The sequence below is a fragment of the Cherax quadricarinatus genome, chromosome 62, assembly GCF_038502225.1.
Source record: "Cherax quadricarinatus isolate ZL_2023a chromosome 62, ASM3850222v1, whole genome shotgun sequence".
In the NCBI taxonomy this organism is placed as follows: domain Eukaryota; kingdom Metazoa; phylum Arthropoda; class Malacostraca; order Decapoda; family Parastacidae; genus Cherax; species Cherax quadricarinatus.
This window is the reverse complement of record NC_091353.1, coordinates 5,873,931-5,899,465: the sequence shown is the minus strand read 5'-3', so window position 1 is coordinate 5,899,465 and position 25,535 is coordinate 5,873,931. Positions and strand designations below refer to the sequence as shown.

The 25,535-nt window shown below is 39.7% G+C and overlaps 1 protein-coding gene across 7 annotated transcripts in view; it reads right to left on the bottom strand.

The window, feature by feature from the left end:
• The window catches only part of Rbcn-3B (WD repeat-containing protein Rbcn-3B), a 210,905-nt gene that overhangs the window by 136,609 nt on the left and 48,761 nt on the right, over positions 1 to 25,535 (bottom strand). For all 7 annotated transcript variants that reach the window (XR_011393733.1, XM_070098348.1, XM_070098351.1 and 4 more), the window contains 6 exons: positions 22,820 to 22,910; positions 15,906 to 15,998; positions 15,627 to 15,771; positions 13,495 to 13,668; positions 7,806 to 8,026; positions 5,977 to 6,172 (listed from right to left, as the gene is read on the bottom strand). Coding sequence is in view for 6 of the 7 variants with exons in the window: in XM_070098348.1 (XP_069954449.1) it covers positions 5,977 to 6,172; positions 7,806 to 8,026; positions 13,495 to 13,668; positions 15,627 to 15,771; positions 15,906 to 15,998; positions 22,820 to 22,910 (920 nt within the window). In the remaining variant the exon portion in view is untranslated. The remainder of the gene's footprint in view (positions 1 to 5,976; positions 6,173 to 7,805; positions 8,027 to 13,494; positions 13,669 to 15,626; positions 15,772 to 15,905; positions 15,999 to 22,819; positions 22,911 to 25,535) is intronic.

The window sequence follows — 25,535 nt, the reverse complement described above, 5'->3', positions numbered from 1 at the left end:
TGAAATGCCTGACACGCTTTTGGCGTGTCCACCCAATTGTTATACTCCTTTGCACGAACATGTATCATGCTGAAATAAAATTATTATTATTATTATTATTATTATTATTATTATTATTATTATTATTATTATTATTACTATTATTATTATTATTATTATACTCTTTCTTGATTACTCAGTGTCTTCAAAACCTTAACTGTAATTATAACCCAGAGTAAAGATTTTTATAGGAAATTGGAAAAGAATCCTTCCTCTGTAAGCCATGTATGTCGTAAGTGGTAACTAAAATGCCAGGGGCAAGGGGCTAGTAACATTATCTCCTGTATAAATTACTAAATGTAAAATAAGACAGAGCTGGTGCATTAAAAAAAAATTAAAGATTCTACCTGAATAGCTGTTACAACAACCATGGATACCTTCGGAAAAAAAAAAAATACAGTACTCTTGATTCAGTGTGTTATTTCTGTTGCTGAATCTATTTAGCCCATAAACGGTCCAAACATATACATACGTTCTCTACCGTAGTGCCCCAACTTTTTTGAGAAAAAAAAAAATAGTTTTTTTTAATAGGAAAAAAGAGCATATGGTACCCAGGCATCCCCAATTATTTTAACCCTTAAATGGTCCAAACGTATATATACGTTCATGCGCGTAGCGCCCCAAACGTATATATACGTTTTATTTTTCATTCGTTCAAAATTAGCGCGATAGGCCTGAGTCGCCTAGACATGAGAGAATGGGTGTGCGCACTCAGTGTGCACAGTATACAAAAAATCTGGGACGCCTGGGTACCACATGGTAGGACCAGTTACATTCACGACGAGGCGTGATTCACTCACGCCTCGTCGTATTAATACAGTGGACCCCCGCATAACGATATTAATCCATTCCTGAGAGCTAATTGTTATGCGAAATTATCGTTATGCGAATGAATTTTCCCCATAAGAAATAATGGAAATCAAATTAATTCGTGCAAGACACCCAAAAGTATGAAAAAAAAAATTTTACCACATGAAATATACATTTTCCTACACACAAAGAGAAGGATACATGCACAATAGTAGAGTACATGCACAGTATATATTGTGCATGTACTACTCTACTAAATGAAGAATAAATGACACTTACCTTTATTGAAGATGCAGCAATGACTGATGAGACACTGTGTCCTGGGAGTGCCTTTTCCTCCTGAGTACTGTAGGTCCTGTTTGACATTTTCTTCCAGAACATGCCTTATCACACTGTGTATGCCACTACAATTCTTAAATCTCTCAAACCAACCTTTGCTGGCTTTAAATTCACCAATATGAGCACTAGTTCCAGGCATTTTTCCCTGTTCACCTTGGTGTTAGTCGACTGGTGTGGGTTGCATCCTGGGAGACAAGATTAAGGACCCCAATGGAAATAAGTTAGACAGTCTTCGATGACACTGATTTTTTTGGGTTATCCTGGGTGGCTAACCCTCTGGGGTTAATTGTTTCTTGGTATTCTCAATAAGCCACACCAACAACGGTGCTACAGCAGCAGCAGCAGCAGCAGCAGCAGCTGACAGTGCTACAGCAGCAGCTGACAGTGCTACAGCAGCAGCTGACAGTGCTACAGCAGCAGCTGACAGTGCTACAGCAGCAGCTGACAGTGCTACAGCAGCAGCTGACAGTGCTACAGCAGCAGCTGACAGTGCTACAGCAGCAGCTGACAGTGCTACAGCAGCAGCAGACGGTGCTACAGCAGCAGCAGACGGTACTACAGCAGCAGCAGCAGCTGACGGTGGTACAGCAGCAGCAGCAGCTGACGGTGCTACAGCAGCAGCAGCAGCAGCTGACAGTGCAGCAGCAGCAGCAGCTGACAGTGCAGCAGCAGCAGCAGCTGACAGTGCTACAGCAGCAGCAGACGGTGCTACAGCAGCAGCAGCAGCTGACGGTTTAGTGCTTCCCCCTTGATTATAATAATAATCCGATTGTATGCTTGGATGTTACCGCGGAGGCTGGCTTGTAAACAATGCCACCGGCGGAACATGTGAGGCTGGCTCAGGCCACACATTAGACGCGTCTCGGACGAATAGCGCTGAGCGGGTTTTTTAGCAGTATGCGAGGCAAAATCTTAGCGATAAAATGTATCGGTATGCGGATTTAACGTTATGTGATGCCAACGGTATGCGGGGGTCCACTGTACTCTACTATTCGAGGAAAGTGATAGAGATCGTGAGTTTAGTGGATTTGACACCAATGGGGGCCAGTAATATTCAAGGAAGTAGTGAAAATATCGACGATAACCCAGATGACCCCCAGCCCATCACCTCTGGGGTAGCGACACCTGTCCTAGGGCCAAGCACCTCTGGGGTAGCCAGTGTGGCCACATCAGACCCTAGGCCAAGCACTTCTGGGGTGGCCAGTGTGGCTACAGAAGACCCTGGGCCAAGCACCTCTGGAGTGGCAAGTGTTACCCATAGGCAACTTCGCAAGAGGAAACTATCATTTTCCCGGTGTTTTAGTAGTGATAGTGAAAGTGATGTAAGTGATGATGAGATTCATTTTATGCCAATTGAGGATTCGTCTAGTGATAGTGACGTTCATTATTCACCAGTGAAACGTACTTTTAGGCGTCGTTATCTACGTTCAGGCAGTGTGCCATATGCAATCCCCAAGGGTCATGGCAGGTCACGATCCAAAACCCCAGCCACTGATAGTGAAAGTGATCACGAAGGGGAGTATGCGGGGATGGAGGAAGTAGTGGTGGGTGGCATGGTGCCTGGACCACATGGCGCAGTGGGTGGACAGACAAAGGACTGCCCGGCACCCCCTCAACCATGTGCTGCCTCCACTCCTCTCCCTCCTCCTCCTGCCCCCCTCGCCCCATGCCACAGGTCCACCCTGCACCACGTGATTGTGAGTGGAACTGGACACAAAGTATATTCGTGCCACAGCCTTGTGATTTTGATGCTAGTGGAAGTGGTATCCAGCCAGAATGTCCCAGTACAGAGTTAGACTATTTCCAGTTGTACTTTGACGAGCCTATAATGAACTTGATAGTAACTCAGACAAACATTTATTACCAATATGTCATGAACAACACAACAGAGGTTGGAGAATCATCACGGCTGCACAGGTGGAAAGACACAACAGTGGCTGAAATGTATTTATTCCTTGCCACTGTCATGCTTATGCCACATACCTATCAGAACAATATACGTAATTACTGGTCTACAGACCACTTCATCAGTACTCCAGTTTTCCGTGACCTCCTTCCCTGCAACAGATTCACTCTGTTGCTACGAATGTTGCACTTCGCAGACAGAAATGACCTTCTATACAAAATCCGGGAAGTGTTTATGTATTTGAAGCAGAAATTCAGTGTATACTTTTATCCCTTCAAGAACATTGTTGTTGATGAGTCCTTGATTCTGTTCAAGGGACGCCTGTCATTCAAGCAATATATACCGAGCAAACGTAATCGCTTTGGTATAAAACTTTTTGTTATGTGTGACTGTGAGAGTGGTCTTGTGTTGGATGTAATTGTATACACAGGGAAAAACACACTCGATGATGACAGAAGGATGCTGGGCATTTCCGGTGATGTTGTTCGCAGGATGATGGAACCATACCTTGGCAAGGGCCATACATTGTACACAGACAACTGGTATACAAGCCCTATGCTTGCTGATTTCCTACGTGTGAACAATACTGATATATGTGGAACAGTGAGAAGGAATAGGAAACATATGCCAAGGTTCACTGGAGGCAGTGTTGAAGGTGAAGTGCAAGCGTTTCATGCTAATGACATCATGGCACTGACGTGGCATGACAAACGCGACGTGACATTGCTATCAACCATCCACAGAAACGAGATGGTACAAACAGACAGACTGAGCAAGTTCAACAACAAACCTATTGTGAAGCCACTTGCTGTCGTGGACTATACGAACAACATGTGACTAGTTGACAAGTGTGGCATGATGATAGGGTTTGTTGACTGTGTGCGTAGGAGTTGCAAGTGGTATATAAAACTGTTTTTTCACCTTGTAGACATTGCAGTGCTCAATGCATTCAATATGTACGAAGTAAAGACTGGAAAACGACAACGTTTTGCAGATTTCTCTCTGAATCTCGTCAAACAGATAGCAAGAAAGTATGGTACCACACCTGTACCTTCCCTTCAACAGCGACCTGTCACACCACAACCTGTCCCCCAACCACAGCCAGTGGGGGAAGTGCCAGACCGAATCACTCCTAACTGTCACTATCTGGTACCAATACCACCTACCCAAAAGAAGAAGAATGCCCAGAAAAAGTGTATTGTGTGTGCTACCACCAAAAAACGACCCCAACAGCGGAAGGACACATGATTCATGTGTCACCAGTGTGGGGTGGCACTCTGTATGAATCCATGCTTCATGGAGTATCATACAATTGTGGAGTTCTAGAAACATAAGTGGGACATGTAAATACTTGTATATAGTTGTAGATAATAATGTGTGATTCAGCCAGGTGTGCAAAATCACCTGTCAGTGTGTACATGTGTGTTTATAACAATATGATAAAAATTTCTTATGTAATATTGGTGTATAAACAAAAATTGGCATTAATATCAAATGACTTACTATGAAACATAATTATCATATCATGAAAACCAAGAAAATGAAAAAAAAAAAATGGAAGAAAACGGTAAATATGTTGAATTTCTGCAAGTAGCAGTGCTCCATGTTGCCGTCAGGTGATCGCCAAGTGCCAACTTCGCGGCCTCATACCTCAGTAAGTACTGACCCTAAAAAATTTTTTTATGCTAAAACACTTTAAAAAATGTGCTCTTTTTTCTATATAAAAAAAATATTTTTTTTTTTTTTCAAAATATTCGGGGCGCTGCACGAGTGAACGTATATATACGTTTGGACCGTTTAAGGGTTAATATGGCACACAGTGAGTGCACACACCCATTCTCTCATGTCCAGGCGACTCAGGCTTATCATGGCAATGTGAATGTATGACAAAAAAAACGTATATATACGTTTGGGGCACTAGCGGAAAAAACGTATATATACGTTTGGACCGTTTACGGGTTAAACAAAAGTGAAATGGCCTACAAAAGCAAACCAAAAGCTGTAGAATATTCAAAAAGTTTAAAAGAAATATTAAAGAGCCCTTCCCAAATTTTATGAAACTGTTCCACTCTCTTTCCATACACTCATAACTTTAAAAATAAAACCTAAACCAGTTGTTCCCAAATTTTCCATAAGTGGGTCAAACTTATCTTTTTTTTTTTTTTAAAAGTCAGCAGTCTCACACCTAGGCAGGGTGACCCAAAAAGAAAGAAAATCCCCAAAAAGAAAATACTTTTATCATCATTCAACACTTTCACCTCACTCGCACATAATCAATGTCTTTGCAGGAGTGCTCAGATATGACAATTTAGAAGTCCCTCCGAACTGTCAATATCCCAAACCCCTCCTTTAAAGTGCAGGCATTGTATTTCCCATTTCCAGGACTCAAGTCCGGCTAACCGGTTTCCCTAAATCCCTTCACTAAATATTGCCCTGCTCACACTCCAACAGCTCGTCAGGTCCCAAAAACTATTCGTCTCCATTCACTTCTATCTAATATGCTCACACACTCTTGCTTAATAACTTTGCCCTCCATTATTATTATTATTATTATATATGCAAGTCAACCCTTCTAATTATTTTTTTTAAGTCTAGCCAACTCATAAAAAATAGTTAATTTATGCAGAGAATTTATTCTTTATAGCCTTTTCTTCTGTCCATAATTTTTTTAACAAGTATCTTTATCAATACAGCTAGGTCTCAATTAGTGCAAATTTGAATAGTGTGAACTTCGATTCAGTGCAAAATTAATAAACGCTATTTCCAAAAAATTCTTCATTATTTGCACCAATCGAGACCTCGCTGCATGTGCAGAAATCTTGGTAATGTTACCAACTAATTCCCAAACTATTTCACATGGTTATGACAAACAATCAGCTAACCTGTCTCCATCTGCCAAACATAGACTGATCCGTCGTGTGTGGCCACCATCAAGAAGTCGTGCTCAGGACGCCATTTGATGCTGAGCACGGGATAAAGATGCTTGGATGCTAGCAGAACTAGCTTGCGCTCCTTGATGCTTAGCAGTGCCACACTGTGGTCTTCAGAGACACTACAGATGCAGTTTTGAATGCGAGGCTGCAATATAACTACAATGAACATCTTCATCATACATACAATAGGGAAATGCCTAAATTTGTTGTTTGTATACTCTTAATGTCATTACATACAAGCAAATGATGGTTATTGCTATTGTAGTCTTAAGTTAGGCTTAAGCTTGCTCAAAATAATCTGCATAACTATAGGCTTTCTGCATTACAACTCAATGTCACCCATCTCTGTACATCACCCATCTCTGTACATCACCCATCTCTGTACATCACCCATCTCTGTACATCACCCATCTCTGTACATCACCCATCTCTGTACATCACCCATCTCTGTACATCACCCATCTCTGTACATCACCCATCTCTGTACATCACCCATCTCTGTACATCACCCATCTCTGTACATCACCCATCTCTGTACATCACCCATCTCTGTACATCACCCATCTCTGTACATCACCCATCTCTGTACATCACCCATCTCTGTACATCACCCATCTCTGTACATCACCCATCTCTGTACATCACCCATCTCTGTACATCACCCATCTCTGTACATCACCCATCTCTGTACATCACCCATCTCTGTACAAATATTGTATCATGCTGAAATAAATTTACTATAATTATTATTACTGAAAGAGGATAATGTGGAAGCTCTAACAAGAGGTTAGGGATTCATGAAGAACTGTAATAGAACTTTGTTTCACAGCCCCTTTCGTTAGTCATATAAAAGTTTTTTTTTTTTTATTATTATCACATTGGCCGATTCCCACCAAGGCAGGGTGGCCCGAAAAAGAAAAACTTTCACCATCATTCACTCCATCACTGTCTTGCCAGAAGGGTGCTTTACACTACAGTTTTTAAACTGCAACATTAACACCCCTCCTTCAGAGTGCAGGCACTGTACTTCCCATCTCCAGGACTCAAGTCCGGCCTGCCGGTTTCCCTGAACCCCTTCATAAATGTTACTTTGCTCACACTCCAACAGCACGTCAAGTATTAAAAATCATTTGTCTCCATTCACTCCTATCAAACACGCTCACGCATGCCAGCTGGAAGTCCAAGCCCCTCGCACACAAAACCTCCTTTACCCCCTCCCTCCAACCTTTCCTAGGCCGACCCCTACCCCGCCTTCCTTCCACTACAGACTGATACACTCTTGAAGTTATTCTGTTTCGCTCCATTCTCTCCACATGTCCGAACCACCTCAACAACCCTTCCTCAGCCCTCTGGACAACAGTTTTGGTAATCCCGCACCTCCTCCTAACTTCCAAACTACGAATTCTCTGCATTATATTCACACCACACATTGCTCTCAGACATGACATCTCCACTGCCTCCAGCCTTCTCCTCGCTGCAACATTCATCACCCATGCTTCACACCCATATAAGAGCATTGGTAAAACTATACTATATAAAAGTACCCCCTTTTTATGGCATATAAAGCATGCCTTCCCCCACAACCCCCACCCCCCAAAAAAATCCTTGAAAATTAGCCTGCACCTTATATGCTCAAGGACAGTTTTCAGGTTACACTCAGCAGTTGTTTACTAGCATTACATTACAAATGCTTGGAAACACCGTGCCAACAAGCAGCCCACTCTCGTGTGCCTCATATGCCGGAAAATAAGGTAAATATAAAATTCCCCACTACTCACTGTACAAGTAGGTGGGGGCACCAGAAGCTGTAAAACTTGACCTGCTTGGACTACAAATCTGTGCACCAGGTTGCCTGTGTACATGTCCCAAACATTGATGGAGAAATCAATGCCTCCAGATACGAGGTGGGCCATGTCATAGCGGGAACTCTCACCATGGGGATAGAGGAGACAGTTAACACGACCCTGGTGGCCACGTAAGACCATTGGCTGAGCCCAGTCTGTAAACACATTCACTGTAATTAGTATCAGTATACAAATGGTAATATTTCATTTTATTAACACACAGGTCATTTCCTACCAAGATAGGGTGACCCAAAAAAGAAAAACTTTCATCATCATTCACTCCATACACTCCATACACTTGCACTACAGTTATAAAACTGCAACATTAACACCCCTCCTTCAGAGTGCAGACACTGTAATTCCCATCTCCAGGACTCAAGTCCAGCCTGCTGGTTTCCCTGAATTCCTTCATGAAAGTTACCTTGCTCACGCTCCAAGAGCATGTCAAGTGCTAATGGTAATAATGTTGGTAGAATTGCTGACAATATGTTAGGTAAAAGGACACAAGTGCAACTAGTGTGACATTTCACTGTGGTAACGTTTTGCTCTCCAGGAGCTTTGTTAAGGTGTAATGACTTAACAAAGCTCCTCGAGAGTGAAATGCTGCCACAATAAAATGTCACACTAGTTGCACTTGTGTCCTTTTACCTAACAGTATACAAATATCTCGCACATAGGAAAGAGGAGCTTATGATGACGTTTTGGTCTGACTTGGACCATTTACAGTCACACTTTATAAATAGCCGAAGTCAGACCGAAACACTGTCATAAGTTTCTCTCTCCTATGTGCGGGTTATCTGTGTATTGTTCCAGTCATGGTACTGTGCCTTTTTCTTTAATTAATATATTAATAAAAAACATTCATACTGCTGATTATGTCTACACCCAAAAATATTTGAGCCTGGAAACACATAGGTAAATTATCTATCAGGTGACAAAGCTTTTCATATTGAAGAAATGCCCTAGAAGACAACACTGATACAGCACCTGATCTTTTAGTATATGATGTCTGTCCTGTATAAATAAACCAAGGAATGGATGGTGTTTCAACTCATGGTGACCGAGTCTTAAAACTCCAGTGTTATTATGACTTTGTGAGTCTGTCCTGCATGTTACATCAGTAGGTGAATAAAAAGGGACAAATAGAGAGAAAACTGCACTGGACATTTAAGTGTGCCTTTTAACTGGGTAAATCACTGGGGCCTTTTCTACAAAAGAAATGCACAAGCACTAGGAATTTCTAGCTCCAAGCTACACCTGAGTGGTAACCTTCACTATCTTTAAAGAAATTATTAATGAAAGAATTTGTGAACAACTTAGTGCCAGTATACTACAAGATGGTTTGCTTGGTCCACTGATGTGTCACATTCATGACCTATATCATGTCACCTCTGAATTCTATACCTATACAGATAACTGCCTTTTGATACAGTTTTACTTGTTCAAGAAAGGAAATGTCTACTGCTCTCAGGGACCAAGCAAAGGCAGATTGCATTTGCTTCTCAGAAAACACAAATGGCCATGCATGTCATAAGAGACATCTGGAATGCCCAGAGGAAGGGGCTAGTAACCCTTGTATTCTGAGCACCTCTGCAAAAACAGTGATAATGTGTGAGTGTGGTGAAAGTGTTGAAAGATGATGAAAGTATTTTCTTTTTGGGGATTTTCTTTCTTTTTTGGGTCACCCTGCCTCGGTGGGAGACGGCCGACTTGTTGAAAAAAAAAAATGAAAAACTTTCATTTCTCCTTTAACCCTTTGAGGGTCCGTCCCGTTGATCTACGGCTTTACGTTCAGGGTCCAAACCGTAGATCTACGTCATGAGCTCAGCTCACTCTGATAAACTGTGAGTGGTACATTTGGGCCTAGATATGAGAGAATACATCTATGTGGTATGTGTGCACCACATAAAACAGATCCTGCAGCATGCTGTGTATAATGAGAGAAAAAAACTGAAATCATGATTTTTCGATTAAAACAGCGACTTTGCAGTGTTTTTTCGTATGTTTTTTATAGTTCTATTTGCGATTTCTTGGTCTCATTTGATAGAATGGAAGACATATTACAGAAATAGAGATGACTTTGAATGGTTTTAGCACTGGAAATGGCTTGAAACTGAGCTCAAAGTAGCAGAAATGTTAAATTTTTGCCGATATTCAAGAGTAAACAAACGACCTCACACATCTAATACACGTCGGCTGGTGGGTCTAATATACATTCACAAATATGGTGATGATATTTATACAATTATTACAATATTGCATAACAGTAAATCTTCTATTTTTTGGTGTGAATAAAAATTCATTATGTGAATAAAAAATCAAAATGGAATTTATTTGTAAAGCCTCAAAATGTAACTAATGAACAGAAGAAATGTTAGTTTAGTTCCAAGAATACCTACATTGTTTATTCTGGACCCTATTTTGAAATTGGAATATTTTGAACTTTGTGTTAAATTGGCCAAATTAACAATTTCCGATCACTTTAATTTGTAGTTGAAACAGTTGACTTGGCGATTTCTTGTGCTCAATCGATAGAATAGAAGTAATACTAGTGAAATAGCTAAGAATTTGGTTGACTGGAATAATGTAATTGGCCTAAAATGGGAGTCAAAGTCGGCAAAATCGCCGATTCGTAAATATCGCTGACACATCAAAATTCGCGAGAGCATAATTTCGTCAATTTTCCATCAAATTTCATACTTTTTGTTTTATTACCTTCACAAAAAGATTCTCTACTATTTCATAAGAAAAAATAACAAATTTTTTTTTTGAAAATTCTTGGACACTGGGGCACCACTTCAGATTTGGGCCTTGGACCCTGAAGGGGTTAACGGGTTACCCTCGGTGGGAGACAGGTGGTGGGTTGACAAAAAACAAAAACACAAATGATGATTGTCTCTAGAGAGAATGATATTTCTGTGCAGGTGGGGGTGTTAAGAATGTATTAAGTGTCCAGTGATGAGATCAAAATCTTAAGGAGGCTGACCATAATGATTATGAATAATTATGTGTATGTGCATCTGATACATGCTCAGCACAAGAAGCTGCAAAGCTTCTTATTAGGAACAAATGTACTCTCACATAAGAAAGAAGGAACACTGCAACAGGTCTACTGACCCATGTGGAGCAGGTCCATGTCCCCCCCTTCCCAGATTAGACTTCGATTATGCCCCTGACTTAGATTGCTTGTTACTCTCGTTGTTTAATGAACTTTTAAATAGGATTGTAAAAGAGGTGACCCTTAGTGTTGGGAAGAGGTGTGGGCTTAATAAGGAATTTGATATGAAGACCGAGGTGTCATATCTCTGCTGATAAGTGTTTTTGGAAGATTCAGAGAAGTTGCAAAGGATAGGAGAGGAAGTACTGAGGGTATAAGTGGAACCTGGGTGTTAACACAGAAAAGAAAAGGGCATTGAGAGAAACAAAACATCTAGGCATCAAACTGGATGAAGAGAATATGCAGAAAGTTAATGAATCAGGAGACGGGTATATAAAAAATGAGCTGAATCACAAAACTGATGGGAAAAAATTATTCGAGGTTATGGTTGAAATTTTAATGAAATTTTAATGAAAATAAGAAAAAATTTTGGAGTGAGTTAAACAAGTTAAGAAAGCCTAGGGAAAGTATGGATTTGTCAGTTAAAAACAAAGTAGGGGAGTTAGTAGATGGGGAGATGGAGGTATTAGGTAGATGGCGAGAATATTTTGAGGAACTTTTAAATGTTAAGGAAGAAAGAGAGGCAGTAATTTCATGCACTGGTCAGGGAGGTATACCATCTTTTAGGAGTGAAGAAGAGCAGAATGTAAGTGTGGTGGAGGTACGTGAGGCATTACGTAGAATGAAAGGGGGTAAAGCAGCTGGAACTGATGGGATCATGACAGAAATGTTAAAAGCAGGGGGGGATATAGTGTTGGAGTGGTTGGTACTTTTGTTTAATAAATGTATGAAAGAGGGGAAGGTACCTAGGGATTGGCGGAGAGCATGTATAGTCCCTTTATATAAAGGGAAGGGAGACAAAAGAGACTGTAAAAATTATAGAGGAATAAGTTTACTGAGTGAGCAAGGGGCTAGTAATCCCTTCTCCTGTGTATATTACTAAATGTAAAAGGAGAAACTTTCGTTTTTCCTTTTGGGCCACCCCGCCTCGGTGGGATACGGCCGGTGTGTTGAAAGAAAGAAGTTTACTGAGTATACTAGGAAAAGTGTACGGTAGGGTTATAATTGAAAGAATTAGAGGTAAGACAGAATGTAGGATTGCGGATGAGCAAGGAGGTTTCAGAGTGGGTAGGGGATGTGTAGATCAAGTGTTTACATTGAAGCATATATGTGAACAGTATTTAGATAAAGGTAGGGAAGTTTTTATTGCATTTATGGATTTAGAAAAGGCATATGATAGAGTGGATAAAGGAGCAATGTGGCAGATGTTGCAAGTATATGGAATAGGTGGTAAGTTATTAAATGCTGTAAAGAGTTTTTATGAGGATAGTGAGGCTCAGGTTAGGGTGTGTAGAAGAGAGGGAGACTACTTCCCGGTAAAAGTAGGTCTTAGACAGGGATGTGTAATGTCACCATGGTTGTTTAATATATTTATAGATGGAGTTGTAAAGGAAGTAAATGCTAGGGTGTTCGGGAGAGGGGTGGGATTAAATTTTGGGGAATCAAATTCAAAATGGGAATTGACACAGTTACTTTTTGCTGATGATACTGTGCTTATGGGAGATTCTAAAGAAAAATTGCAAAGGTTAGTGGATGAGTTTGGGAATGTGTGTAAAGGTAGAAAGTTGAAAGTGAACATAGAAAAGAGTAAGGTGATGAGGGTATCAAATGATTTAGATAAAGAAAAATTGGATATCAAATTGGGGAGGAGGAGTATGGAAGAAGTGAATGTTTTCAGATACTTGGGAGTTGATGTGTCGGCGGATGGATTTATGAAGGATGAGGTTAATCATAGAATTGATGAGGGAAAAAAGGTGAGTGGTGCGTTGAGGTATATGTGGAGTCAAAAAACGTTATCTATGGAGGCAAAGAATGGAATGTATGAAAGTATAGTAGTACCAACACTCTTAAATCTTATAAATCTATAGGGGAAGGAAGGCGGGGTAGGGGTCGTCCTCGAAAGGGTTGGAGAGAGGGGGTAAAGGAGGTTTTGTGGGCAAGGGGCTTGGACTTCCAGCAAGCGTGCGTGAGCATGTTAGATAGGAGTGAATGGAGACGAATGGTACTTGGGACCTGACGATCTGTTGGAGTGCGAGCAGGGTAATATTTAGTGAAGGGATTCAGTGAAACCGGTTATTTTCATATAGTCGGACTTGAGTCCTGGAAATGGGAAGTACAATGCCTGCACTTTAAAGGAGGGGTTTGGGATATTGGCAGTTTGGAGGGATATGTTGTGTATCTTTATATGTGTATGCTTCTAAACTGTTGTATTCTGAGCACCTCTGCAGAAAAAGTGATAATGTGTGAATGTGGTGAAAGTGTTGAATGATGATGAAAGTATTTTCTTTTTGGGGATTTTCTTTCTTTTTTGGGTCACCCTGCCTTGGTGGGAGACGGCCGGCTTGTTGAAAAAAAAAAAAATGGTTGAGAAAGCCAGTATTAATATGTCAGAGGTTATATACATACTATGGTAGTGATGGTGTTTGCCATGGAGAAGGTGAAGCATAATAGTCTCGGTGGCAGGCACCAAGATGATGGACCCATCCTCTCGGCCGCATGCGAGCCGGCCCTGGAGAGGTAGAAACAAGCTAGCTGTGATCCTTGGGGGATTCTTCTCCCCTTCAAGCTGATCCAACACACCTGCCAAAAAGAATCAACATCAGTCACCAAGAACTTTTCAACACTTATGAGAATGATGAAGAGGAAAAAATACAAAATATTAAGATTCTGCTGTAGGAAATAAATAATATGATGCCAAGAAGAGTACAGAAAACACACTTTGCTGAACATTTATGTCTGTTAAGCTCTTCATGAGGCTGTGGTACGACTTGATAAAGATTTTAAGAGATCCAAACACTGTTCCAATAAAAACATCTTCATCTCATCCCAGAATCCCATGCATATGCAGATGACTGTACACTGACATTCACTTATCCAAGAGAAGAAATGCCAGCTGCTCTAAGCTACATCAATCACCAGCTAAGAGCTGTATCAGTTTGGGGAAATAGATGGCAAGTAACATTTGCACCTGAGAAAATGCAAATGATGATGGTCTCTAGGCACCATGATGGTAATTCTGGTGCAGTAGTAAGGATGAATGGGAGGGTGTTGGCACCTGGAGAAGAAGTTGATATCCTTGGGGTGAAATTTGACTCCAAACTAACCATGAAGAACTATGTTGTAAATCTTGCAAACAAGGCAGCCAGGAAGCTTACAGCACTTCGCCATATCTCGCATCTGCTTGACAGTAGGGGTTGCAAGATTCTGTACTAGGCACAAGTACGCTCACGCCTGCCCCCCCTCTCACCTGCAACTGCTTGACAGAGTAGAGAACAGAGCAAGACGTCTCATCTCTTGCCTGGATCCATCCTGGATAGATCTCTCATTTCAGCAGAGCCTTCAACATAGGAGGGATGTGGGTGGCCTTACTGTTATGTACAAGGCTAATATTGTCAAAGTACCACACTTGGATCCACTTCGAGGACAGCGTGAAACAAGCTTTTATGCCACAAGACAGGCAGCCAGCAGCGACTTCACTCTGGCTGTACCCTTCTCCAGAACATCACTCCATCTGAGATCATATATACCCAGGATGACTCGAGTATGGAGCACATTCGTACAGCATAATGATGTCAACGAGATAAAGTCAGTTGATCAAATGAAAATGCTGGCCCACAGATGGCCCACAGATGGTCCACAGCTGGCCCACAGATGGCCCACAGATGGTCCACAGCTGGCCCACAGATGGCTCCAACTTCATCTGTTCCCTACTTGTATGTCTCATAACAATAAAAATGCTTTCAAATGAGCTGATGTAGGTAACAGCTCTTAGCTTGCCAATAAAGTTAGGAATCCTTAACCTGTAAATAGCTTGTCAATAAAGCTAGGGATCCTTAACTTAACCTTGTCAAAACCTGTGTAAAAAAAAAAAAAAAAAGTTGCATATCTTTATTGATGATATGTTTTGCCTACACAGTAGGCTTCTCCAGTCAAATACAGAAGCAGCAGTAGTAATGAAATAAAGATGATATAATCAGTTCATCAACCTTGGAGAAAAAAGTATTTAAGGTGGTCAGTCCCTCAGCCTGGAGAAGAGTTTAGTACCATGGTTTGGAATAATGTTGTTTCAGTGTTCAGCTACATGGTCTGGAACAATATCATTCCAGACAATGTAGCTGAATTTTACTCCAGGCTGAGAGACTGACCATCTCAAATACTTTTTCTCCAAAGTTGATGGACTGATTACATCATCTTTATGTTATTACTACTGCTGCCTTTGTATGTGACTGAAGAAGTCTACTGTGTAGGAGAAACATTTCATCAATAAAGATACCCAACTGTTGCACTTGTGTCTTAATCCTGAACTTGTCTGTAGTTTATACCATTTTTGACAAAAACTTCTTTTGTAAAGTGTCTGTCATCCCAGACTCCACTATAATCATTTTAAATGACTAAATGTGTACTATATTAGGTATGGCAATTAATATTACTACTACACTCATAGAGAAGTGCTAAACTGTATGGGTCAAACAACACCCGATGGGTAAGGCAAGAGGGCACAAATGATAATACACACAATGAGAGGATTCTCAGCTTACCTATTGGGGGTGGGGTCATAGCTGCCCAGGCTTTTGACATAGAGTGATTGAGAGTCGCTGGGAAGATGAGAGGCTGGAAGGGGTACACTTGACTGATCTGTTGTAGCTGATTTTCTGACACATCAGCCAGCCGCCACAGCATCACCTGCACCCCAAAGATTTAATCATGATTACTGAAATTTTCGCCTAGTAATCACTCCCACCAATTCTAGATTTACTGCCAAAACCGGCTATGAAAAATATTCTTAACTGATAAAAATAAATGAGGAAAATGCTAACCTGGCCTTCGCAATCTCCTCGCAGCAGCAACTTCTCTGCCCCGCTCTCCAATGGAATCATCATAAACTGCCACGACGGTGAATTAACTAGTTGCTGAGAGGTAAAGAGACAGGGTTAATTTAGTCACTGCTTCACAAAATTCCCTAAGCTCCTGTAGAAAGCAGTTGTACAGAAGATAGTTGTGTTGCATGTTTGTAGCTGAAAATGCATGTGCCATGTTTGTAACTGCAAATGTGCATTAATAAAACTTTCATTTTATAAAGAAAAAGTTTACAGAACAAGCCTTTACTGGTACATGATTTTACTCTACTAATACATATATTAAATCAAGTCATTAGCTAGTCATTAGTTCCAGTTATTTTGTCAATATTTCTTAGGTTGGCTAACCTCCTGACACCTTAGTCCACTGCACCACCATGCTACCATGGTGGCGAGTTCTTCAGCCAGCCTCCTGGGAAGCTGGCTAACTTCCTGACACCTTAGTCTGCTGTACCACTACCATGCTACCACAGAGGTGAGATCCTCAGCCAGCCTCCTGGGAAGCTGGCTAACCTCCTGACACCTTAGTCCACTGCACCACAACCATGCTACCACAGCAGTGAGATCCTCAGCCAGCCTCCTGGGAAGCTGGCTAACCTCCTGACACCTTAGACCACTGCACCACCACCATGCTACCACAGTGGTGAGATCCTCAGCCAGCCTCCTGGGAAGCTGGCTAACCTCCTGACACCTTAGTCCACTGTACCACCACCATGCCACCATTGTGGTGCAGTGGACTAAGGCATCAGGAGGTTAACTAGGCTCCCAGGAGGCTGGCTAAATGCAGCAGGTTCAATCCCCAGCTGGTCGTAGTATTGTTATAGGCCTAGTAATGTATATACAGCAGAACCTCAGTAATAAAATTTAATTTGTTCCAGAAGGTTGTTTGTTCAAGTGCTGATCTGTTCCAGTACCAAACAACTTTTCCCAATCAATTGTCTTTTTGGTTGGTTGTTATCACTAATCTTCGTAGGCCCCATGGTGACTGTGGAAAATTACATTTACCTTGATGAATCTCATTAGATACATACAAGTAAATGGTAACAAAGATAATTATTATTTATCAAAGTTACAGAGACAAGTAGGAATTTTTAGGACACCTAGGTCGCAAAAAATGTCCCCCTTCGATACCTACCATCTCTCTCTCCACAAGTTGCTCTAAACCTATATTAATTGCAAATGAAATGTACATACACACCAGGAATTCTGGTAAAATTTAATATAAATTTGTGGACTGTATATTAAAATTAATGATTACATATACACAGTTATATAACAGAAGGAGAATTTATAATTATAACACTCGCCAATTAGTCTGGAGATTACTGTGTGTCATGTACAGAGCCCCCCTCTAACTAAATTTATGATGATAATACTAGCCAGAATTACAAACATAATTTAGATAGCTTATCTGAGGTTCCTGGAGCTGTCTTGTACATCTGTTTAATGCTCAAGTTATGCAGGAATGCACATCCAACAATTTCGGCTCCTATTTGAGAGGTTTTAAGCCCAATATAACCCCTAGAGCGACAAAAATTAGACACCTCACATTAACGTGCTTGTAACACATTCAAAAAAACAACGGCGACTCTCCCTGCTCGTCAGCGCAGGCACAGAGCTTCCCCCTCGATTCTCTTTTTCATTTACAAATTAATTTTTATTAAATACAATGTATTACACTAATTTTCATAAAAAATACACACTGGATTTTTTGGAAAATACAATATTTTCCACAGTGACATTTCTTTTTTTTTAACAAACCTGCCATATCCCACCAAGGCAGGGTGGCCAAAAAAGAAAAACAAAAGTTTCTCTTTTTAAATTTAGTAATTTATATAGGAGAAGGGGTTACTAGCCCCTTGCTCCTGGCATTTTAGTCACCTCTTCTAACACGCATGGCTTACGGAGGAAGAATTCTGTTCCACTTCCCCATGGAGATGAGAGGAAATAAACAAGAACAAGAACTAGAAAGAAAATAGCAGAAAACCCAGAGGGGAGTGTGTATATATATATATATATATGCTTGTACATGCAATAAGATCACGGTAAACAGGTGATTTCAAAATATGCAAAACAACCACTCTGAAAGAATAGAGAAATTCCAAGCGCTTTCGTGACTACTCACATTATCAAGGAACTATGAAAGTGAAGCATCCAAGGAAGCTATATAAGGGGTCGGCCAGCACCTCACTATCAGATCCCACAACGGTTAAACACGTGACGCGCGGCGAGCCAACTTGGATAGGTCCTTTGCAAAACTCACCCCCAAGCTATTTATTTGTCCAGTGTATTATTAAATTCTACCCAAATTCTATTAATTATAAATGGATCTAATTTATATAAACCAAAGGAAATATTCATATTATTGTCAAAACTGCTTTTTATGAAACAAGATTCAATTATATTCCTGTCGACCATGGACTTGCTTGATACTACTTTCTCAACTTTTTGAAAATCAATTGGATGGTTAAAATCTCTTACATGAATAAATAGAGCATTGGAATCTTGTCCAGTTCTAATGCTATATTTATGTTGTTTTAATCTTAGTTCGAGATTTTTACCAGTTTGACCGTAATAAACTTTATCGCAAATTTTACAAGGAATCTTATAGACACATCCATCAGCATTTTGGGGGGAATTCTTAATCAAAAGTTTTTTTACTGTATCAAGATTTTTGAATACAACTTTAATATTAAAAGTCTTAAGAAGAGAAGGCATATCAACCAAGTTTTCATGGTAAGGGAGAACCAACATATTTTTAGTTGAATAAGGCTGGTTGCCCTTTTTTGGATTATAAAAAGTGTTCCTAGCAACTTTAAAAGATTTATCAATTACATTTCTTGGGTATTTTAAGTCAATACCTATTTCATAAATTTTGGATATTTCCTCATCTATGAACTCAGGACTACAAATTCGTAAAGCTCTCAAAAACATTGATGAGAAAACAAACAGTTTGACTCTATCTTGATGCGAGGAATAATAGTGGACATAGGAACAGTTATTTGTAGGTTTTCTGTAAATTTTAAATTTGAATTCATTATTACCCTTAATAATTAAAACATCTAGAAAAGGCAATGAGTTATTTTCTTCAAACTCAACAGTAAAGTTTATAGAATGGGCTAAGCTATTTAATTTTCCAAGAAAATGGTGTATATCTACATTTTTGGGCATAAGACACAAAATATCATCAACATATCTGAACCATTTAGCTCTATTAGGGAGGATTGTATTAAGCAACCTTGTTTCAAAAAATTCCATGTATAGGTTACTAAGAACAGGTGAAAGAGGATTTCCCATTGCCATACCAAACTTCTGAGTGTAAAACTTATCATTAAATACAAATTTTGCATCAACAATGCAAAGTTTAATAAGTTTAATGATAGTAGGAACTGGCAATGGTAAATCATAGTTAATGAGTTCTTCAGATAAGAAACTTAATAAATCATCAACAGGAACTTTCGTAAACAAGGAAGTAACATCAAAACTAACCATGTTAAAATCATTTAAGTCAGTCGATATTTTGAGCCCTATTGTTGGCAAAATTTCTAACTTTAATGTTAAAAACAACATAGACTTGGTTGATAAATTAAACTCCTTGACTGACTTAAATGATTTTAACATGGTTAGTTTTGATGTTACTTCCTTGTTTACGAAAGTTCCTGTTGATGATTTATTAAGTTTCTTATCTGAAGAACTCGTTAACTATGATTTACCATTGCCAGTTCCTACTATCATTAAACTTATTAAACTTTGCATTGTTGATGCAAAATTTGTATTTAATGATAAGTTTTACACTCAGAAGTTTGGTATGGCAATGGGAAATCCTCTTTCACCTGTTCTTAGTAACCTATACATGGAATTTTTTGAAACAAGGTTGCTTAACACAATCCTCCCTAATAGAGCTAAATGGTTCAGATATGTTGATGATATTTTGTGTCTTATGCCCAAAAATGTAGATATACACCATTTTCTTGGAAAATTAAATAGCTTAGCCCATTCTATAAACTTTACTGTTGAGTTTGAAGAAAATAACTCATTGCCTTTTCTAGATGTTTTAATTATTAAGGGTAATAATGAATTCAAATTTAAAATTTACAGAAAACCTACAAATAACTGTTCCTATGTCCACTATTATTCCTCGCATCAAGATAGAGTCAAACTGTCTGTTTTCTCATCAATGTTTTTGAGAGCTTTACGAATTTGTAGTCCTGAGTTCATAGATGAGGAAATATCCAAAATTTATGAAATAGGTATTGACTTAAAATACCCAAGAAATGTAATTGATAAATCTTTTAAAGTTGCTAGGAACACTTTTTATAATCCAAAAAAGGGCAACCAGCCTTATTCAACTAAAAATATGTTGGTTCTCCCTTACCATGAAAACTTGGTTGATATGCCTTCTCTTCTTAAGACTTTTAATATTAAAGTTGTATTCAAAAATCTTGATACAGTAAAAAAACTTTTGATTAAGAATTCCCCCCAAAATGCTGATGGATGTGTCTATGAGATTCCTTGTAAAATTTGCGATAAAGTTTATTACGGTCAAACTGGTAAAAATCTCGAACTAAGATTAAAACAACATAAATATAGCATTAGAACTGGACAAGATTCCAATGCTCTATTTATTCATGTAAGAGATTTTAACCATCCAATTGATTTTCAAAAAGTTGAGAAAGTAGTATCAAGCAAGTCCATGGTCGACAGGAATATAATTGAATCTTGTTTCATAAAAAGCAGTTTTGACAATAATATGAATATTTCCTTTGGTTTATATAAATTAGATCCATTTATAATTAATAGAATTTGGGTAGAATTTAATAATACACTGGACAAATAAATAGCTTGGGGGTGAGTTTTGCAAAGGACCTATCCAAGTTGGCTCGCCGCGCGTCACGTGTTTAACCGTTGTGGGATCTGATAGTGAGGTGCTGGCCGACCCCTTATATAGCTTCCTTGGATGCTTCACTTTCATAGTTCCTTGATAATGTGAGTAGTCACGAAAGCGCTTGGAATTTCTCTATTCTTTCAGAGTGGTTGTTTTGCATGCTTGTACATGTATGTGTAGTGTGACCTAAGTGTAAGTAGAAGTAGCAAGACGTACCTGAAATCTTGCATGTTTATGAGACAGAAAAAAGACACCAGCAATCCTACCATCATGTAAAACAATTACAGGTTTCCATTTTACACTCAGTTGGCAGGACGGTAGTACCTCCCTGGGTGGATGCTGTCTACTAACCTACTACCTAACATGGTGACTTATTTTTTTTTTTTATTATCACACTGGCCGATTCCCACCAAGGCAGGGTGGCCCGAAAAAGAAAAACTTTCACCATCATTCACTCCATCACTGTCTTGCCAGAAGGGTGCTTTACACTACAGTTTTTAAACTGCAACATTAACACCCCTCCTTCAGAGTGCAGGCACTGTACTTCCCATCTCCAGGACTCAAGTCCGGCCTGCCGGTTTCCCTGAACCCCTTCATAAATATTACTTTGCTCACACTCCAACAGCACGTCAAGTATTAAAAACCATTTGTCTCCATTCACTCCTATCAAACACGCTCATGCATACCTGCTGGAAGTCCAAGCCCCTCGCACACAAAACCTCCTTTACCCCCTCTCTCCAACCTTTCCTAGGCCGACCCCTACCCCGCCTTCCTTCCACTACAGACTGATACACTCTTGAAGTCATTCTGTTTCGCTCCATTCTCTCTACATGTCCGAACCACCTCAACAACCCTTCCTCAGCCCTCTGGACAACAGTTTTGGTAATCCCGCACCTCCTCCTAACTTCCAAACTACGAATTCTCTGCATTATATTCACACCACACATTGCCCTCAGACATGACATCTCCACTGCCTCCAGCCTTCTCCTCGCTGCAACATTCATCACCCATGCTTCACACCCATATAAGAGCGTTGGTAAAACTATACTCTCATACATTCCCCTCTTTGCCTCCAAGGACAAAGTTCTTTGTCTCCACAGACTCCTAAGTGCACCACTCACTCTTTTTCCCTCATCAATTCTATGATTCACCTCATCTTTCATAGACCCATCCGCTGACACGTCCACTCCCAAATATCTGAATACATTCACCTCCTCCATACTCTCTCCCTCCAATCTGATATTCAATCTTTCATCACCTAATCTTTTTGTTATCCTCATAACCTTACTCTTTCCTGTATTCACCCTTAATTTTCTTCTTTTGCACACCCTACCAAATTCATCCACCAATCTCTGCAACTTCTCTTCAGAATCTCCCAAGAGCACAGTGTCATAAGCAAAGAGCAGCTGTGACAACTCCCACTTTATGTGTGATTCTTTATCTTTTAACTCCACGCCTCTTGTCAAGACCCTCGCATTTACTTCTCTTACAACCCCATCTATAAATATATTAAACAACCACGGTGACATCACACATCCTTGTCTAAGGCCTACTTTTACTGGGAAATAATTTCCCTCTTTCCTACATACTCTAACTTGAGCCTCACTATCCTCGTAAAAACTCTTTACTGCTTTCAGTAACCTACCTCCTACACCATACACTTGCAACATCTGCCACATTGCCCCCCTATCCACCCTGGTGACTTATTTATACAAATACGTAGAAAAAAAAATGCGAAGAAACATGAAATAGTTTACAGCGAAGTTCTGGCAGGTCGTGTTTGTTTGGTCGAGTGCCGAGTAAGCAGTCGACTGCCAAGCTATTTTCTTTTACTGAACAAAGCATTCGAATATCAAATTGTTCGAGTACCGAGGCTCCACTGTACTGTGTGTATGTGTATATATAAAAGATGGAGTGCTAGGAGCAGAAGAATATTCAAAGAGTCACACCTAACCTATGGTGCCATCTCCTCTCATTCTGCAATACTTACCTCATCATTCTGAGGTTGGACAATGCCATACATGACAGGATTGTCTCCTTCAACTTGTTTGTTGTGAAAAGCTCGGCTTTCAACGATGCAACTGCAGGAATACAAATTATTAAACTTGGACACTGGAGAAACAAATAGCAAGGATCTGTATAATATAAAGCAATATAACAAGGCTATCTTTTGCACTTGTTAGAACTGAGTGGAATAAATTTATGCTACAATGTTGGCTTATAATTTTTTTTATTAACATATTGGCCATTTCCCACCTTGGCAGGGTGACCCGAAAAAGAAGAAACACTTTCATCATCACTCACTCCATCACTGTCTTACCAGAGGCATGCCTACACTACAGTTCAAAAATCTGTAGTCATTTTTTTCTCATCATTATCAGGCAACACTGTACCAAAAATTCTTTCACCTCTATTGTAACATGCACAAAACATAGTTTCAATACAGCAAGAGACTTTCAAAATAAATGCTACTGTAGATACACACTTGTACTGACAAATGTGGAGAAAGAAATTATTTGAACAGGTAAGAGATATCTGTATATTTCAGCCTCACTCAGAGTCCCTCTTCAGTGGACCTGACTGGGGCCAAAGCACACGCATTACTCAACCTGTTTCACATTTCCACTCAAGCGATTTCTCATTCTCCACTGATTAGCATAGAAGACATTTTAATCCAAGCATTTTCACAGGTGTTCAGGCACAGCATGCTGTACAGCATATGTTGAATAATATATGCAAAGCTTATGCAGCTTTCAACATCTGCCATTGTCACACACTTAACACTCACCCACACTGAGCATCGCATCATACAACAAACACAACATCCACAAAATATTACTAATACAATAGCTATGTAAAAAATCCCATTAACAAAGTATCCACCAATACCTTCATTACCCACACCAAAATTACAGTGACAACTATTCAATACATACAAAATTTTTTATATATTTACTCACTAGTAATCTGAGTTTATCACAATTAGAGAGGGAATGAGAATGAGAGAATGTAAGAGAATGAGAGGGAATGAGAGTGAGAGAATGAGAATGAGAGGGAATGAGTGAGAGAATGAGAGGGAACAAGAGAGAACGAGAGGGAATGAGAGCGAGAGAATGAGAGAAAGAGAACCACATAGACTAACCTTCTCTTGCTTTAGCTTCCCTACATATTTTGAAGAATACAACATGCTTATCTACAAGAAATATAGTCAGTGTATGCTACCGGATAATACAGCAATACACAAACACTACTTACACATCTTCTAACCTCTCCTACATGAGCCATTCAAGTTGCTCCAAAGTCTGAACATTCCAAATTAGAACTACGTACATTACAGTACTATCTAATGAAGAAAGAGTAAAGTTGAAATAGAAAGCCGACAGCAGCAATCAAGAGAGTAACAACTGTGTCTGATACGGATATGTGTATGACAACTTGTGTCACTATTTTTTGCCCTAATTTCAAGAAACTAGAATGCTAGAGTTAAAAACTGAGTGTGGTAGTAGTTGTGTAGTGGTTTGTGCTGATGCTATTATTGTTGCTATTTGATGCTATGTGTCGCTTCACGTACGGCATACTATTTTTATTTTTTCCTATGACATTTCTTCCTTCCAAGTATTTATCTCCCAAATTTATGAAAAGCTAATAATAATGAAGATGAACTGAATAACTGTACATCATAAGACTATATATGCAAATTCATGATTATTATTATTATTATTATTATTATTATTATTATTATTATTATTATTATTATTATTATTATACAGTAATAAGGGAGAACACTTAACCTGTGTAGGCCACTCAGCATTGCTGAATGATCTAGAAAAATATGAAATGTACAGATTGAAAACAAAACTAACTTGCTAGAACAGCAAGTTAGTTTCTGTTAAAAATGTCAGAAAAACTATCTTAGAGGAAGAGCCAATCAGAGAACAGGGTGGTGTACACAAATCAGAGCACTGAAGGAGAAGCTGAGTGAGAAATCAGCATGGTGATGAGAGAGAGACAGTCGAGTGAAAGATGGTGGAGTGTTCGACCAACCCAATAATCCCAGCAAAGTTACACTGGTTGATCCATCATGAGGTGACCATGTGAGAACCTTACTCAAGAAATCAACAACCCCTCCTCTGCCCTCTGGATAATACTTTTAAAACAACCCCCCCCCCCACCACCTCCTAATCTCCAAGCTATGGATTCTCTGCATTATATTCACACCACACATTGCTCCAAGAAATGACATCTCCACTGCCTCCAGCCTTCTCCTTGTTGCAACATTCACCACCCATGCTTCATACTCATATACAAGTGTTTGTACCACAAAAACACAACTGCAAACAAATCACGGAGTATAGAAATATACCTAGTTGGAGTAATCTTATTAGAGCCAGCTGGCCCAGTGGTTAATGCACTAGCCTGCAAGTTGAAGGACTCACTTGCCATGGATTCAAACCCCACCTCTTCCCTGGTATGTGAAAGTTTGGGTACTAAGAGGAAGCATAGTACAACTTCAAACAACAGACAGCAATGAAGGAAGGACAGTCAAAAATCCAGTTGTGGTTTGATTTGCTTCTCAGTCAGTAATGTAAACCAATGCAAGCTAGAAAATGATGAGTTACTACAGACATACCTTGATATACGGAGGTACTGTATTATCCCATCTAAGCAAGATGAATGCAGGCAACACATGCAACCAAACTTACCCA